Raw genomic sequence first — 17,917 nt, forward strand, 5'->3', positions numbered from 1 at the left:
GTAAGAAGTTATATATAGATACAAAGGTTATTACAGTGGCCTCGTTTCATGTTTATGCACACACATATAAACACACACCGCCCATCAAACCACAGTGTTGGGTATTAAAGATTAACATGTCTTGTGATATCTGATTGTACATTATATGATAACATAAAGCAAGGCACATTGTAATTCAGGTGATGAATTTGGCTGTTCATTTTCTCATTTCTGCACTCAGGCCATCAGACTCAAATAACTTCTGTCGTCTGATGCCTGATGTCTCCTGAAAGAGGTCTCAGCAGGTCCCTCGAAAGGGCCAGAAAATACAATTTTCATTTCGCCGCTTTATGTCTCTAGAGAAACCCACAAAAGTCTGACACTCTCTAAATCGTGATAGATGAAATTGTCTGGAAAAGTCGCCATTATTGTAACAACAAGCAACGTGAAGTCTGGTAAAGGTGCTGGATGACTTGGTTTCAATGAAAAATACAAGAAAACAATTTGTAAATGTTCAGAGATCATTAAAGGTAACAGCCATCACCACAAAAGCTATGTGGAAAACTGAACAATCGGGACACATTGCTCCATTTCACAACCTAAACACAGTGGACGAAATGCTCAGGGTTGTTTCATTAAGTTTAAACTACTAGGAGGATAAAGCTGAATGACTGGCAGTCGAGCTCTCATTTTAATTTTCTGCCTCATGTTATTTTATAAGACCGTGAACGCAGCAGCAAATTGAATTTAATGAGGAAGTAAACCTGCTTTAACTGAACGCTGGTGTTGAAAACACTAATTAGAAATGGGTTCATTGAAATGAAGGACACATGCTGGCTTCTGTTTTAGTCTCTCATGATTCAACACTATTTTCTGTTGTTGCGTTCAGTGAGTTGGGATTAATACATACATCTTATATAAATGGTACCATCAAATTGGGGAAGGCCCTATAAACAATTAATAATTCACAGAAGTTATGTTTTTCTAGATATAAAGCACAATGACATCTACATTTCCCGAACCGCTTCAATGTCTACATTTAGTTTTTTATAGTCAGAATTGTTTTTGCCATGAATTCTGAAACCGCACAATGGCATGCATTGAAATTGGTTGAGACATTGTGCTTTTAATTCAGAAAAAACACAATACCCTGTTCAATTGTATGTGTTTATAGGGCAGTCTTGCACATCGCAGCAACGGGCCAAAGCACCCAATGCGAAGTCTACAGTAGGTATGTCAATGCCAGCCTGCCAGTTTTAAAGAAAAACTTCACCTAAAAATAAACGGGTCATATGGGTTTGAAATAACATAAGGAAACAATCACAAAACTTCCCTCTTTGGGTGAACTCCCTTAACAAAAGTTCTGTATCTTACAAACACCACAAATGTAGTGAACTGTACATATATAAATGACTGATCTGAATCATTCAAGCAATGTGTGGAGGCGACTAAGGATCTGTCATTTTTGAATTCATAACTCAACACAGCTGGAAAAGCTCTAGATGATTTCCAGATTGTCAGCAGGATGATAAATAGGACTAGTCTCAGTTGTATAGCCAATAGCAATCACATCCAAGAAAGTTCTGACAAGGACTCACACTAACAATCTTTACCTAAGAGGTAAGGTGATTTGGTGAACATTTTCAATTCATTTCTATTCAAGTCGAGCGTCACACGTAAAGGTGGATTGTGGAATTGACAACGGCACTGGAAAGTCGCAGTGAGAAAAATCAGTCTCCAGACCACGCTCCCGACGGCCAGTCCAAGCCCTCACATGACACGTTTAGTAGTTTCTCTATGCTGTGTTTAATTTCCAGTTTGAGAGCATTTAAGGACCAGTCTCCATTCACAAGTGTGGCACTCTGCATGAATGCAGCCCTGTTGATTACTGGGAACTGCTCCGACATCTCACATAGAGCACTCATTGTTTCAATAAAGCTTGTTTTACTAACATCAAGCTTTTACTGGTATTAGATTAATTTCATTGTACATAATGTAAACACTGGGCTCTGTCTGTTATGATTTATAAGATCAAATTATGTTGTTGGCTGTGCCACATTGGCACCTTTCCGTGACCGAGCTGAGGACCACAGAAAAAGATAAAAAGAAAAAATGCAGATGACACACCGTTACAAACGCATATAGAATCATTCATTCATTTACATTTACGAGAGACAAATGAGAGAGAACTTAGCGTTAACTGTAACTACTGACATAAAGGGTTTATTTATGTAAAAGCTTTAATAATTAATATAACTAGATGCTTAAACTTTAATGGAAGAATAAAACAATATAAAATATGAAAGCAACATAAAAACACTAAAATGTGATTAAAACATGCATAGAACACTTTTACATCAAATAAATGGAAATTACAAAAATTAAATAAAAATGACGCAACGCATACAGTGAACTGAAATATGTCACAGCTGGAAGCAAAAGTGTGTGGAGAGTCACAATGGAAGGGTTTACGCAATACTGGAAGATCCCCCATAATTCAAAGCAGGTAAAAGAAACAAAGAACCACTGAGTTGGATCTCACTGCTTCTCTCTCAAAACATTTGTGATCTTAAAAACACACCCAGATATAATGCTACACCCTATCCCAATGCATAGCAGAAGACACTAGGGAAACATTCAAAGCAGTTTCTATACATTCTTAAATGCACATAAAGACACACACAAACACTGAAAACTTACCAGCTCCCCAGTTCCAGCAAAGACTGGCTCCTGTCCGAAGCGCAGTGCAAACACCACATGTTGATCTCTGATCCCTCCAAACATCAACATCTCCTTGGCCTGCGGCTGCCCATCTCCTCACAATGCAAAGCCGTCTCATAGGAAAAAAGAGCCGTGCCTTAACTCCGTCTAAAGACCACTAAATCCTCACCTTCTCTCTTGCGCGCGCCTCTGCGCTCTCTTCCTCTTTCCCCACTCGCTTAGACTTTGTGGATGGGGTGCTCTGAGGGGTGTACGGCACGCAGCGACTGTGTGGGGAAGGGGAGGGAATTCCAGAGTCCGGAAAACTAATTACATGATGGCGGGAATATAAACGACAAGCCTGACCCTAAGAGGAGGGAACGGGCCGGCTCGCCGTGTCTGGATTGGAGCTCTGGGATGAGGTGGAGAAATGAACATCCAAGGAGCAGCGCAGTCTGGGCCAAATTAGCGTAGGCTGGAAAGCCATGAAAAGCGGGAGAATGGGAAGCCCCTTTGGAATGATAAAGGATGTTGGTCTAAAAATAGCGTGATTTTAAGATGAACCAATGCTGAGCGAGTTGGACGGAGGAAGTTTTCCTCTCTCTCTCTCTCTCTCTCTCTCTCTCGGGTTTCAACGGCTGCAGTAACATGAGCTCATAGTGTAACAGACATGCTCCAGACGAAACGGAAAAGTGCAGCCAGAAAGCGGTTTGTTACTTTATTCCGTCAACGGGCGCACATCAACCCTGCCAGTTAACACACCCATTATGGGCGTCTTTAAAACACATCTTCAGTAAATCACAGCTCAACCTTCTAATTTGTGAGTCCTAATGATGCGGTTGCTGATTCCTTATGACTTCAATGTAAAAAACCTCACTGTGAAACACCTAAAACCTTCCGAAGCTCTGGAAAACGCCAAACACGCTGTCCAGTTGACGCCTTTTCACAGACACGGCTCTGTTGTCTAGCAAAAAGGTCTACAAAAACACACACACGTCCTTACTTATGACTAATCGTTCCCTCGTTTTGTCTACTCTCCTGTCCTTACATCAGGGCGGCCTGGCTTACGCATTTCCTCTCTGACATCATTACCTAAACAATGGGCGTTGCTCAGGCAAAGCCCAGATGCTATCACCCGCCTAAAAATCTTGTGCAGAGTGTGCAGACAAATTTGTGCCCATTTCAAAAATAACCTCTCAGGTGGACACGGGAGTAGTTTGGGGTGTCATCAAAAAAATAAGAAAAACAACATGAATAGCTCCCAGGTGCTGCTGATGGTGCTTGTGACATTTTGAAGGTGGGTGTCTAACAGTTGAAAGGTGATGATGTTCACTCATTAAAGTAAAACCTCAAAGCTGTTCCCTGGAGTGGGCCTCACTTATTTCCTCTGTTTCCGATTCTCTTCCTGAACTAAGACTCCCTGCAGGAATACTAAAACAGGTTCAAATTGGACCAAAGGGGTCCAGACAGCCAGATCAACATCTGTTCTGGTGTGGTACTGTAGCCTCAAGATGTACATGTGCTCTTTGTCAAAGATCTTCAGCTTTGGTTTTGAAGTGCAAAGCAGTGAAAGAACATCTGAACAGGAAGCTGAAATGCTAATCTCTGTGCTTACATTTCACATGGTAAAACGTTTTTTATATATAGCCTATTCAGTTTTCTATCGAATACCTTAAATGTGCTGTGTGTAATTTTTTGAAGGATCTATTGACAGAAATGCAATATAATATACATAACTATGTCTTCAGAATTGTATAAAGACCTTACATAATGAAACGTTGTGTTTTATTACCTTAGAATGAGCTATTTCTATCTACATACACCGCGGGTCCCCTTAACTGGAATTCACCATGTTGTTTCTACAGTAGCCCTAAATGGACAAACTGCTGGTTTAACGTCTCGTAAATACGTTATCTCCTTCGGCCAAGAAGCGAAAACGTGACGACATCTTAGTTCTGTGTCAGCCGCTGTAGTGCTTTGAAAGGGAGGGGGGAGCGGTGGAGTGAGCCGTTGGCAATTCGCAACCTCACCGCTAGATGCTAAATTTCATACACTGGACCTTTAATTGAAGTAAATGTTCAATCTTAAAAAAATGATTGAAAATGTTACATGTATAAAATAAATCATGTTTATGACATTTTTCTCGACCCCCCATTTTCACGTGTCACTTTCAGTTGCCTTTTAAAACGTGGATAATCACTGACCTTGTTCAGCACACATGGTTAAAATGAAGCTATTGGAGAAAAGGGACATCAAATGAGTCAGATGAGGCATGTGTCCAATAACCATGAATCATAGTGACTCACTCCCAATATTCAGATCCTCCTCGGCTTCAATTGAGCTGTGACCATGACGAACACATGCACAAACTGCACAAAATAAAATCACAAAACTGTTTGGTAAGACTTAAAAATGTCCATTACACACTTTTGTGACTTATACAAAGCGGGAGGTCAAAGAAACGTTGTGCTTTCAGAGCAACCTGACAGGGTTCATTACTGAGGTCCTCAAATCTTTTAATGCTAAAAGGCTCTAGGAGCAATAAAATCTTTCCTGCTTGTCAGAGTGAAACTTCAAGGAAAGTAGTGTGACGAATTTATTCTCTCGGTTCACATATCTGTAGGGCTGTTAGCGGGAAATGAGGCTAAAACGCCATACTGGCCATGTATAAAGTCTATATTTATAACTTATTATGTACATGTACATTATATATAAACAAACATATAGATATTTTAAGGTATTTTAGTACACCTACCAAAATACAAGTTTACATACACACAGTTCAGGCCTCAAGACTAAACCCGCACCAACTATCGGCCCGATTGACTGTTTTCTATATCTGTCACCTGTTTTAAAGCCCTGAGGAAGCATTCGCTATTTATTCTTGCCATTTCCAACCAGCTGTCGCTGATTCTTTCATTGCTATTCTCGTCGTGCGGATTGAGCCGACACACAACTGCGCGTTCTGTGAACTCGAGAGACAGGCGACAGAGCCAGTGTGTCTGGTGTCACTCCAGGTCTGATTTCATTCTCATCTCGATAGCACTCATATCCAGTGAACAAATGCAGATGAATATGGAAATGGCACATAAGAGAGCTTCGGTTGCTTTTCTTTCCTGTAAGGTCTCCATTTGTTCCTAGGAAACAAAACCTTGTGAATCCGCAATACAAGTGTGAATTTAAATTAAATTATGATTATACTGAGGTCACCAAAAGGTAATCTGTGATAGTAGTTGCGTCTGTCTGGAAAAACCACATTGTTGGAATCTGCAGCGACACTAATCCGCAGTGTGTAATGCTGAAATGGGGTAAAATTACAGTTGGAAAAAATGCTTAAAGAATTTCTTTTGTCTCAAAGAGAGAGAGAGACAGACAGAGAGAGACTATGAACAGACTAGTGTTTGCAGGTTAAAGCCACACTGTAATCTATACAGCAACAAAACAATAACAACAATTACAAAATACTCCAGAATGATTTGAATCACCATCGTAAGGCACTTAACGTGGGTTTACAATCCACTTCATCCCTATTTCACGTACACATAATTATATGCCAACCCAGCTCTGAGACGCAGACACATACATCATTTGAGCATGTTTGCCTGAAGGTCCTGCTGTAATTTAGTGAACATTAAATCACTAAGCTAAGTGCTTCTTGCTTCTTGTTTTTAAACCTGATCAAACAAGCTGAAAAACAACTAGTCTTCCCGTCTGAGTGCTGGACCAGTAAAATTACAGTTTAGTGCGGAGCGGCTCAGTCTATCAGTAAACGGTTTGTACACTCACAGCAAATGTTTTAAATACACTTTAAAGATCCCATGGTACATTTTTTAAAGGATCTATTGACAGAAATGCAATATAATATACATAACTATGTCTTCAGAGGTTTATAAAGACCTTACATAATGAAGCGTTATGTTTTTATTACCTTAGAATGAGCTATTTCTATCTACATACACCGCGGGTCCCCTTGCATGGAATAGGCCCTATTCACAATGACGTCACTTAACTTCCGCCTTTTCGCAAAGCAGTGTATCATAACGTCCGTCTTGCAACAAACAAGAAGAAGAAGAAGAAGAACGTCCGTTTTGCCGTCGCGCTGGAATTTAACAACAGTGAAAAAAAAACTGACAGAACACGTATTCAAGTACTTATCATAGCACCTTCGCTAACACAAAAAGAAAACAAAACACTTACCTTCATAATCAAACAGGTACTGTTCAACGAAGAATTTGTATCCTTTCTCTAGCTTTGATCTTGTCTATGGTGAAAGTTTGTCTGCAAGACGTTGTACATCATCTAGCCGTATTTGTGGCAGATGTGCAAGGGACTTGGTAAACTCCATTCTGAGGCGCTAGCGGAAGTAACTTCTTCTGTGGTTTTACTGGCAGTTGGCAAACCAGCTTATAGGTGTATTACCGCCACTTTATGAACTGGAGTGCTAGCGGAAGTAACGATACACTGCTTCGCGGCAGAACGGAAGATGCGTGACGTCATGTGAAAAGGGCGTATTCACCATTTTGTTTCTACAGTAGCCCTAAACGGACAAACTGCTCTACAGTGTGCATTTCGTAAATACATTATCTCCTTCGGCAAAGAACGTGACGACATTTTAGTTCTGTGTCAGCCGCCATAATGCTTCGAAGGGAGGGGGAGTGGAGTGAGCCTTTGGTTGCAATTTTGCAACCTCACCACTAGATGCTGCTAAATTTCACACAATGGACCTTTAAATAGACTTTTAAGTGTGCACGGTTTGTTTTACGGAGTCATAAATACGATTTCCCATCAAGCAACATCTTTGCCCAGATAAAGGCGGTTCCAGACTAGCCAATTTTAATCTACTCAGGGCAACATATAACCGGCTTAGACTGAGCTAGCTACAAGTGCTTCCTGATTGACGGATAATCATTTCCTGTTTAGTCTGTAAAGACTACCGACAAATTTGATGAACTTCGTGTATATTGGGACATTCAAACACGAATTTGCCTTAAGAGGTGGCTTTGGTTGGGGGTACGTTGACCTCTGTTTATACATCCTGTCCCCTCCCCCAACATATAGGAACTGCATCACCATGGGTTTAAAGAAAACCCAGCGTTTGGCTTCTCTCATCGCTCTTTAATCCCTCATGTGAGGGATCCTGCCCATGTGTGACCCTCCAGCACGGTTTTCCCGCTTTGGAAAAGATTAAGTGAGCCGCAGTCTGTTATAAACAGTGTTTTGGCCGATGCAAAGTGACCACTACTGCTTCACTTAAACAGCTTCCCTGTAAAGGAAATGGGTTGTTTTTAAAGGTCAGTCATGGTCAGATGGTTTTTACAGGCTGTGCTCTTCTACTTACTCCTCTACTGAAATTACACAGTCTCATTTACTTCTCCGCGTGTTCCAGTGGTGATAATGGAGAAAAAGCGGCCTGCATCAATTGCGATGACGTTGGAGGGCACATCATCTCATGGCGTGACGTTGAGCACCATACTGTCGCAGCACATAAAAATATCAAAACAACTTTCAATGATTTCAGCTTATCTCTATTGAGCTCTGGCGAGTAATGCCGCACATATCCTATTTTGTGTTTTTTAAGCTCCTTGCACCAATAGACCGATGCTCGCCATTGACTACATGCAAACCCACATGCTTATCACATTGTCTGACAAATAAACCGGGCACAAGCATTCTGACTAGAAGACGTTAATTGCAATTTGCTTTTAATAAAGGGTATTATCAAAAATGCAATCCATAACTCCATGACTCACTACCAGCCATCTCTGTTTGAAAAATAGAAATGCTAGTTATTTTACATACTTCTTTATGTGGGTTGAAATCCAATTACATCAAATTTGAATTTTAAGATCAGTTTAAAAATCATTAACACCAGCTACCTTATTATAAAGTAAAGAGACAGCTTTGAACAGTATTTTTTTTCTTTTTAATGAAAAAGAAAAAAAAAACGCCACTAATATAACAAATGTCCCCATGATCATTAAAGGGATAGTTAAACCAAAAAATATAAATTCTGCATTATCTTCACAGAATGTTGGTGACTGACAGCTTTGTTCCCCATTTATTTAATTATACAGAAGAAAGTCCCATCTGTTTAGAATGACATGAGAGTGAATAAAAGATGACAGAATTTTATTTTTAGAATACCAATTAATGAACTATACTTTGCACAAAAGTATGTTGTTGAACTTTCCTGTACAGGTTTCAATATATGCTTTATTTGTTTAGTATTGTAATATCTCCGAGGAAGCATTAGAAAACCACACACGCACAAAAAGCTCATTTCTAATTAAGGAACTGTTTGCAAAAATAGTGCAAGCAATTACATTATATGGTGGTGGTGGTGTAACTAAAAACCATTTACGGTTAATTCTATTATGTTACTTGTTTAGAAAGCAACAGGAAATTAGAGTGTTTAATCTTCCTAAGCTGTGTCCTTTCGACTTAGTTTGAGGCAAATGTGAATAAAGACACAAAGCTGTTTTGCAACTCGAACACAAACACACAAACAAACAAGCCAGGCAGTCTGGTGGACGTGCTTAGACATTATCAGACCCCAGACGTTCCCTCACATCCAAAATGACCGCTGAGGCCGAGTCTAAATAAACAGTTTGGCGGATGTGTCATCCTCCCTCTCTGCTTCTTTTAGTACGGATAAAGAAGCGCCATCTAGAGCTGAAGATCTGCACTGCAGCTGTCAAAACTCACTGCTACATATTGCCTCCGGGCTGACAGGCATCTGACAATGGGCGGTGTGAGACTTCATTGAGCTGTCTGATAAATGACCCTCACACTGCCATCTTTTGAGCAGATAAAAGGAGGAGACAGTGAGGAGAAGCAGTCTGTGTGGAGTGCCGAGCAGTTGGAGTATCACGCATGGACAGAGATGGTTCAAAACCAAACAGGCTTTGTATAAAATATACAGTAAAAGCCATTTCTTACAACACTGTTTTAAATGTAATACTGGTTTTATACAGTAACATTCAATAAAGGTACAAATGTGTCCTATGGTGTGGCATGGCAAAAATGTAGAAAACAAACTGTAAAAAATATTATTTTATATTATTTATAATCTAAAATAGCATAAGAGAGATTTATCCTCACTGTTAGGGAATATAATAAATGAATGCTTAATAAATCTAGTCAGTGGTAATATTACAAAAATATTTTTAAAAAAACATATTTTTTATAGGCCAGCTTGTGTTGTGCTGAGTAGTCCGAGCTGTCAACCAGGCATGAACATCAGCCTTCGATATATAATACCCAACATTCACAGTGTTTCCAACATTACAGTAATTTCCAGGTAATTTTCCACATTCCTATAAGTAAATTTGCAACTACTTGTCAACAATCCTGACCCTAAAACTAACTTTAACCTAACACTTTACTAAAACTCTAATGAGAGTTAACTGACATGTAGATTAAATTATTGAAAATGAGTTAACATGTAGTTGCAGTATAATGTCCAAAGTGGACTATCAAAATAGAGGTACTGTAAATTCACATTTTAGTTTCATTACAGTGCGTGTGCGTTCAGAGCCGAACTGTGTGTTTTTGTCTTTTAAGGCGCAGTGATTGATACGCAGTGACTCGCAGTGTCCATCTCATCACCGTGAAAGACAAGTTGGCTGTACAAAGAAGACTTTATCCTTTCCCCGTCCAAGATTCAAGGTCGTTTTATTAACTCACGGGCTACCAAACAGCACCTTGTCAAACACAAGCTGACACTGTGAACTCTTCTCCTGCAGCTGAGTCATTATACAGAAAATATTTCAAATAGTGAGAATTACTTCCAATTGCAAAATGTTTCATTGCCAATTTCAATGTTTCAATGAAGGATTTATCTAAAAGGACTACTTGCATAAAGGTCAATTTAAAAGAGAATGGGCACACAAATCATGTGGCATAAACAGTCAAATCTCAGAATATTAAAGGAGTTTAACATACCGTCTGAAGGTAAACACTTCTAAGGAGCTGTCAGCCACTCAGAATAATGAGTTGATGTCAGCTGTCAAAACACAACTGAACACTTCCGTTCCTCGCTTTTGGTCTCATAATGGAGGTCATCAGAAATGTAGGAAACACTTCAGTACTCTTGCATTATAAAATCCCTTCCCTTCGGCGTAATATACACGCTCAGGCTATTAAGAAGAGAAAACAGCACCTCCCAATGCTGCGTCTGCTTTAGTCACGCTGTTAACATCACACCAGGTATGAAGGTGGTGTCTCTGCTGACTGTCCTCTTAAAGGGGAAGTACCGAGAATAAGTTGAGGTTTAGGGTAAAGGAAGGGAGTGGTGCGTGTGACATGCTGCCTGCTATCTCTGAATGGAGCGCAATTCTCAAAAACAGGGTGAATGTGAAAGCATGCGTTAAGTGTTATGACAAATCACATGATAAATAATTTTCATGCGTTCTATGATACTTAATGTTATTAGACGAGTACATATAAACATAATGATTTCATATAGAGGCAAATAGGCTTTATGATAAATGTGTTTACCAAAATTAAGAAAAGCATCAAGAATTATATGAAGAAATATTTGTATTTACCTGCCCACAAACACAGTATCACTTACAAAAAGTTTCAAAATTTTTTTTTTTGAATAAATCTTTTTCTGAGCTCTTTGTAATACCCATTTGAATTTCATCTAAATCTGACGGAATAATGATTTTTTTAATACAGAAAAAGAAGACAAGCAACTGGTATAATCACTCTGCGTTCATACAAAGTAAACGACACCACATATTTCCTTATAATAATGCCTTACGTCAGAACAAGAGAAATGTATAAGGCCATCCATTCCAGAACAATCCCGGGATTCATAATATGCGGCGGATCAAGTGATGGATTTCACTCGCAAAAGTGGGATGTCTTACACAAGGACCTTTGTGAAAACTTCAAGGCAGATGTCAAAGCCATTTTTTCTCAGTGCATAAGAATGCTGTATGAAATTCGATAAGAGCTGGAATGTTTTCAATACGAGCGCTTGCAAAGATTGGGCTTTTGAGGTGTGTGTTTTGCAAAGCTAACAGTCTACTTACACATTTTGTGTGAAAATGCCTCATGAAACTTCCTTTTTTTTGTTTAGCAAGTGTTTCCACATGCTGTATGATACCATCTTTACACAATGTTTCCATGGTAATCAAACACTTCAATCAAAATACTTCCTACTGATTACTACAGTAACATTAATACATCCCATTCAAATAAACGACACTTATAACTAAAAGCACAATTTAGCATTATGTATGGCTTTATTTTCAATGTTTCCAATAGTGGGACCTTTCAACCTTTGTTGAATGTTATTTTAGCAACGTAGATGAAAGCTGGCAAAGGAACTATTACAACCCAAACTTGAAATCAGAAACAGGCTCAGCATGGAGATGACCATTAGGTTTTATTTGTCTCCAGCAGACAAGTTAATCGGCAATTTCAAGGTCAAGGCACAACAAAACAACAATTTGTGTCAGCTATTTAGATCATGAATACAAATGAAATTCCATTACATGCAGTGAAGCTTTCCACTATAACCATAAGACTGAAGAGGTTATAAAAAATCAAGCGGTGCACTTGAATACCAATACAGTGTCAAGGAATAACTGAATTATACATTAGATTCGCATTACCAGTTAGTCAGGTAAACGTTGTGCATAATACAGTATTTAGGCAGCTTTTCAAAACTGTCAAAACGGGTGAACAAACAGTGTTCGAGTTCAGCTGGAAAAAGCTGTAAATGGAAAACTGCTGGCAATGAGAACATCGATGTTTTAAACTATATGTTGGTATAACTGGCAAAATGGTTTGTTTTGTGTGCCAGTAGTACATTCTTGTAAACGATAATAGCCTGATAAATAAAAACGTTGAGCACGGCAACATGCAATAAAAATTGTTCACAAACTCTTATAAAATGCACATTTTGCCATAAATTCAATACTAGTTTACTTCAGTAACCTGCTGTGGTGGTCTCGGGCACAATTTGCAATTACACAAATATTTCAGCACATCTGGGAGCTGTGGAGAGTAACCTTTACAAGAGGCATTCAGCAGACATGAACAACCGTCAATGCATGCCAAGACATTCAACAGAACACAGCTGCTCCGATTTTATTCATCCCCATCTTCAAATCTTTTATAGACGGGTTCATCTTAACAACATAAGCAAACGGTACTGCGCATGCGCACTTTTGTGACCCCCCACCCTAACAATCAAAAGAAACTGAGAAGAACCGTTACTTGGCTAAACTTGTCTCTCCAATATTTGGAATTTAGACTGCGATGCCAAGCTCAACCGCTTGCTACGTTTTCTTTAAATGCGACCAAACTGCAGGACCCGTTCAACAAACTGTTTATTTAATAAAATGAACGTACAACAAAATTCAACAAATCGTTTATTTAAACAGTTATTATACAATAAAATAATAATATTAATTGATATTAACATAAATAAAATAAAATATAAATAGTTATATTATTAGACACTGGCCAAACACAAACCGGAATTTTAGGGCTGGGCAAAGAAATTAAAAATCATTTAATCGTTTTTTAAAATGCGGTGGATATGTGAGAATATCTATTCTCAAAAAATTTTTTCTTTCATATTCGCAGCCTCTCTTTACAGCTAATTAAAAAAAATGTATACTGCATATGTAAAATAACCTGATCCTGTTTGATCAAGGTATGCGACTGTTCTGTTTCAATATACCCAAGTGTGTTTAAAGTTTAATAAACAGATTTGTGTCTCTTTATTTATTTTTTTAATTCACCCTTGTAATCTGATGTTTACTGATCTTTTTATAATCATTGACTCGAATCAAATCGAAAGCTTGTGAATCGTAATCGAATCGAATCGGAACATCAGAATCGATACCCAGCCCTAGTTAACTGGGGGTCAGGCTCACGCGCGTCCGATGAAACGGTCTATAAACTACCCCATAAAAATCAATAAAACCACCGCATATCTATTTATAAAATCATTCCAAAACCAACCTTAAGAATGTAAATGTACTTCTTACATCTGAATGCAATTTAGGTGACACTTCTGTAATTTACCTTTGATTCAATAATGTTTGCTAAGTTAGCTAAGCAGTTAGGGTTACTATTACTTACTAATAGTCAGCAAATACTGAATGCTTCTATACATTTCTTTGGTGACTATCACATAAATCCTGTAAAATGCCTTCAAAATCTAGAACTATGGCTAGAACCCCCCCCCACTCATGCTGACAGTACGTTATCACACTGCAGAAACAGCTGCCAAGGAAGTCTATATTTAAATAAATGGGTGTGACACCCCTCTGATGATATCCGGTATGCTTCCACGACAGGCTTGTGCAAGGACGGAAAGAAAAAAGGCAAAAAGAAAAATGCATTTCAAAGTAATGGGAAGTCAATGAGATGGAACAAAATAATTATACGCTGTACCTATAAAGTATTAATCTTATGGTTTGTCAGGACACAAAGCTAAAGGGAGATTTATTTGATAGTGACACTGAAAAACACAAGTATAAAAACGATTATTTATTTTTGCCTAGTGTGAGCACATCAGTGAGCATTAATATTCAGCCATTATCAACAACCTTAATTTATTCAAAGTGATCATCAAATGTACAAGAATTGAATAAAAAACAATGATTCATCCCTGCACCTAACCCTGCCCCTAACCGTCAATGGCATGAAAGCAAACATGCACAAATGAGATCGTACGAATTCATTTGAATTAGCCACATCATAGAATAATTACCAACTGCCGTGAGATTGTGTTGAGATAGCAGTTCAAAAGATTTTAAGAGAATCTGACAGGCTGAGATGATGTGTCCTGTCAGAGCTGACGTAACTGGCAAGCGCAGCACTGCTTCTGTTTGTCCCTCCCTTCCCTCCGGCTTTCAGATCTATCTCCTTAACTTCATAAGTAAGGTCACGCATGCTGGCACATGAACACCTCTTCACACACACCCTACAGACAAACATCTGCAGTTCATACTGTACGAAAAAACTGAGTTTCATGCACTTAAAGGTACAGTTTACCCAAAAATGAAAATTCTGTCATCATTTACTCACCCTCAAGCTGTTCCATGGTAATTAATGGGGTCCAAGAACTGTTGGGTTACAAGCATTCTTTCAAATATCTTTCTCTGTGTTCATCAGAACAATGAAATTTATACAGATTTGGAACAACTCGAAGGTGAGTAAACGATGCCGGAATTTTTTTTTGAGTGAACTATCCCTTTAAAATCACCTGGCTGTGAATTTAAGCTAAGATACACTTGTTAATCATATGACATCCATAAAAAAATTATATTTCTGGCAATTTTAACATGGATTTATTATCTTTGTATGACTTGTGCTTCATCACTGCAGTACAGGGAGGAAGTGAGGTCACTTCTAAAGGTCACTTCAGCCCACTTCATTCCATTCTCCTGTTCACAAACAGCTCACCAATAAGACGTTTCCACTGGAATGTTGCTTTCCGGTAAATACATATAAAAACAAGACTAATTTTACTTCAATATGCCTTATTTTGACTTTTGTTGAAAGACGGCCAGATGGTGATTAACAATTCCCCCTGCCAACCCCAAATCAAAACAGGTCTTCCTACACCTTGTTTTTATGACAAACACTGGCAATGCATGCATGCCTCTCTCCCTCATATTCCTGAGAACTTCAGCTGTTTTTTCCAAAGAACTGCCAGACAACAACCAAGCAGCTATTATACCACAGAGCACGCTGCAAACTTACTGAACATACCACAACAAATTTGACTGAACTTTACACATCTCCTTACACAGTGTTTCGGTAAATAATAAAAGTTCAACGACTGTTTGCCTGGGATTGCAAATGTTATTATGTTGCAACATCCCAACAGTGTGGCATTGTTGAGATGATAAAGATAACTAGCTTTGCTCTTCTAAAACAGGGTGAGCTGCATAACATTGCTGCTGAACAGTTTTTATAATATAAACAATCAATTTTCCAGCAGGACTCATAGAGCTTGTGATTATTATGGAATGTTTGGCATGGGCATGGAAAATGAATCAGTTTTGACCAGACAGGTGGCTTCAATAACCACTAAGGGAGGAAAAGATGTTTTCCACATGAGACAAATGTACGTCGTGTACATTAGGAACGGATCTGGTGAACTCAAACAGATCAAAATTTTTTCAATGCTAAACAACAGACATAAAACGTCTCAATACAAAAACAAGTATTTCATTATGCTGGGATCGAATTAAGTGGTTCTTGACTCAAACAAACGTATATAAAAAAAGTCCATTACATGGACAGTTCACACAAAAAAATCTGTCATCATTAACTCACCCTTGTGTCTTTTTAAACCTGTACGGCTTTCTTTCTTCTGTAGAACACAAAAGAAGATATTTTGAAGAATGTTGGTCTCCGAACAACGGCGGTACCCATTGACTTGCATGCACAGGTTTTGTGTCCACACAATAAAAGGGAATACGAACCGCCATAGTTTGGTAACAGATGATTGAACGATAACAAAATATTCATTTTTGGGTCAACTATCCCTTTAAATCCATTTTCCATGTTATCTGTGGTATATATCATATCCCTGTTTCCCGTTTGCTCCATCTTTGGAAGCTCCCCATATGATACAATGACACAGCACACTTGAAAAAGAAGGTACAAGATTTAGCTTCTAACGGAACCAGACCAGCGTTGCAATATTTCATGGCCAATGACTCGAACGTATGTTCAGAATACTAATTCAGGGACAAGTTCTGCTGCAATGGCAGGGATGTTCAAATTTGCATGCTTTAAACAGACCCAAGGCTCCTTTTAGCTCCAATTATTTTGACTTGAGAAGAAAGAACTGGGTTGATATTTCATCTTGGTGACATTTAGCAGGATTCATAGCATCTAAATTTGCCTGACCTCAATTTTCCAAGTTTTATTAATTGATTAAACAAGTTATTTAAGGTACCAAGGCAGCTACGTTGAGGAGAATGACAACTAATTCCTCCAATCAAATATTTGCACATTTGGCAACAGCTGTAGATAATATAAAGCTTTGAAAAATGCAGCTGACACATGCACTTCATTTCAAGCATTGCAACGTCCATATTTAAGTTATTATTTGGCTATACACGTTGGAAGTCCACGGTGCTAGGATTATCGGATCATCGTAATGACTGGTGACATATTTGATATGGTTTTATCTCTGGATCAGTGATCATAATCCGGAATAACAGTGAACCGAACCAGATGTCGCCCTACCTGGAAACCATCAACAACCACAATCTGCGGGCAACCATCTCTGTCACATATCCAAACGGCCACCATACAAATCTACATCCCTTCTCCCTAGCCGCCGCTGGAGATGTTTGACAGAAATAGGCTTGTCTTGTTTTGGCCCTGTTAATCCCTCTAGGACAGCAACTATAATAACGGCAAGATCTCACATGGGGGGCTAGTCAATGTCAAACAACCAAACAACTGTCAAGATTCGTTCTGATGGCAACAGCCCAAGAAAACAGCGAGGCCTGTAGTCATTCGTATCACACCATCATAACGCTATGAGAAATCTTCATGTTTTCTTGTGTTTGTAGCGAAGTCGACTGTAATCTTGACAAAGCGTCTGAAATATAGTTGATGAGTCATGCAGGGCTGGAAGACTAAACAAATGAGAAGCATAACTGAAGAATTGCTTTGAGTTTGCAGTTGAGAGTAACAGTCAGATACCGACCCAACATTCGTGTGCAATTCATGAATAATATACTAACAAACCAAAAGACTCCATAAAACAGCTATATAGTTTTACTGCATCATTAATTTATATAGTTCAAGTTTAAACCCATACGTTCACATGTTCCACGTCCATGACTAAACATAGTCTCTATAACATCAGCAAGTCCAAATATAGTTTAGTTGACACCCCTGTAAGCGCAAAAACACAATCAGCTCGGACAAGCCGAATTCCTAATCACAAAAAATATTGCTGCATTATCTGATACCAAGCAGTTTAATGCTGCATAATCTACCCCTACACTAAAAAAGCCACGTCCCAAGGACACCACAGGAGCCAAAACACTCGCAGGACATCCCCCAGAAGAGACCGGGGACAAAACAACAGGCTGAGGTTGTGACGTATCCACATAACAAACGCCTTGCTATATATAACTCCTGATGGCGAACAGGATGGAAACAGTGAGAAATGCTGTTAACATATAGTTTAGGCACGAAATGCTTCCATTCATTCCTGCATTTAATTTCTGTAATG

The 17,917-nt window shown here is 38.8% G+C and overlaps 1 protein-coding gene across 8 annotated transcripts in view; it reads right to left on the minus strand.

The window, feature by feature from the left end:
* Positions 1 to 17,917, minus strand: part of iqsec1b (IQ motif and Sec7 domain ArfGEF 1b) — a 148,944-nt gene that overhangs the window by 20,607 nt on the left and 110,420 nt on the right. Inside the window, exon 1 of one of the 8 annotated variants that reach the window (XM_057361601.1) lies at positions 2,680 to 4,169. The exons of the other annotated variants lie outside the window; for them this stretch is intronic. Within the exon in view, the coding sequence (XP_057217584.1) occupies positions 2,680 to 2,738 (59 nt within the window). The 5' untranslated portion in view covers positions 2,739 to 4,169. Of the gene's footprint in view, positions 1 to 2,679; positions 4,170 to 17,917 lie in introns of those variants that run through there. 8 annotated transcript variants of the gene reach the window in all.

This window comes from Triplophysa rosa, linkage group LG20 (assembly GCF_024868665.1).
Source record: "Triplophysa rosa linkage group LG20, Trosa_1v2, whole genome shotgun sequence".
Classification (NCBI taxonomy): Eukaryota; Metazoa; Chordata; class Actinopteri; order Cypriniformes; family Nemacheilidae; genus Triplophysa; species Triplophysa rosa.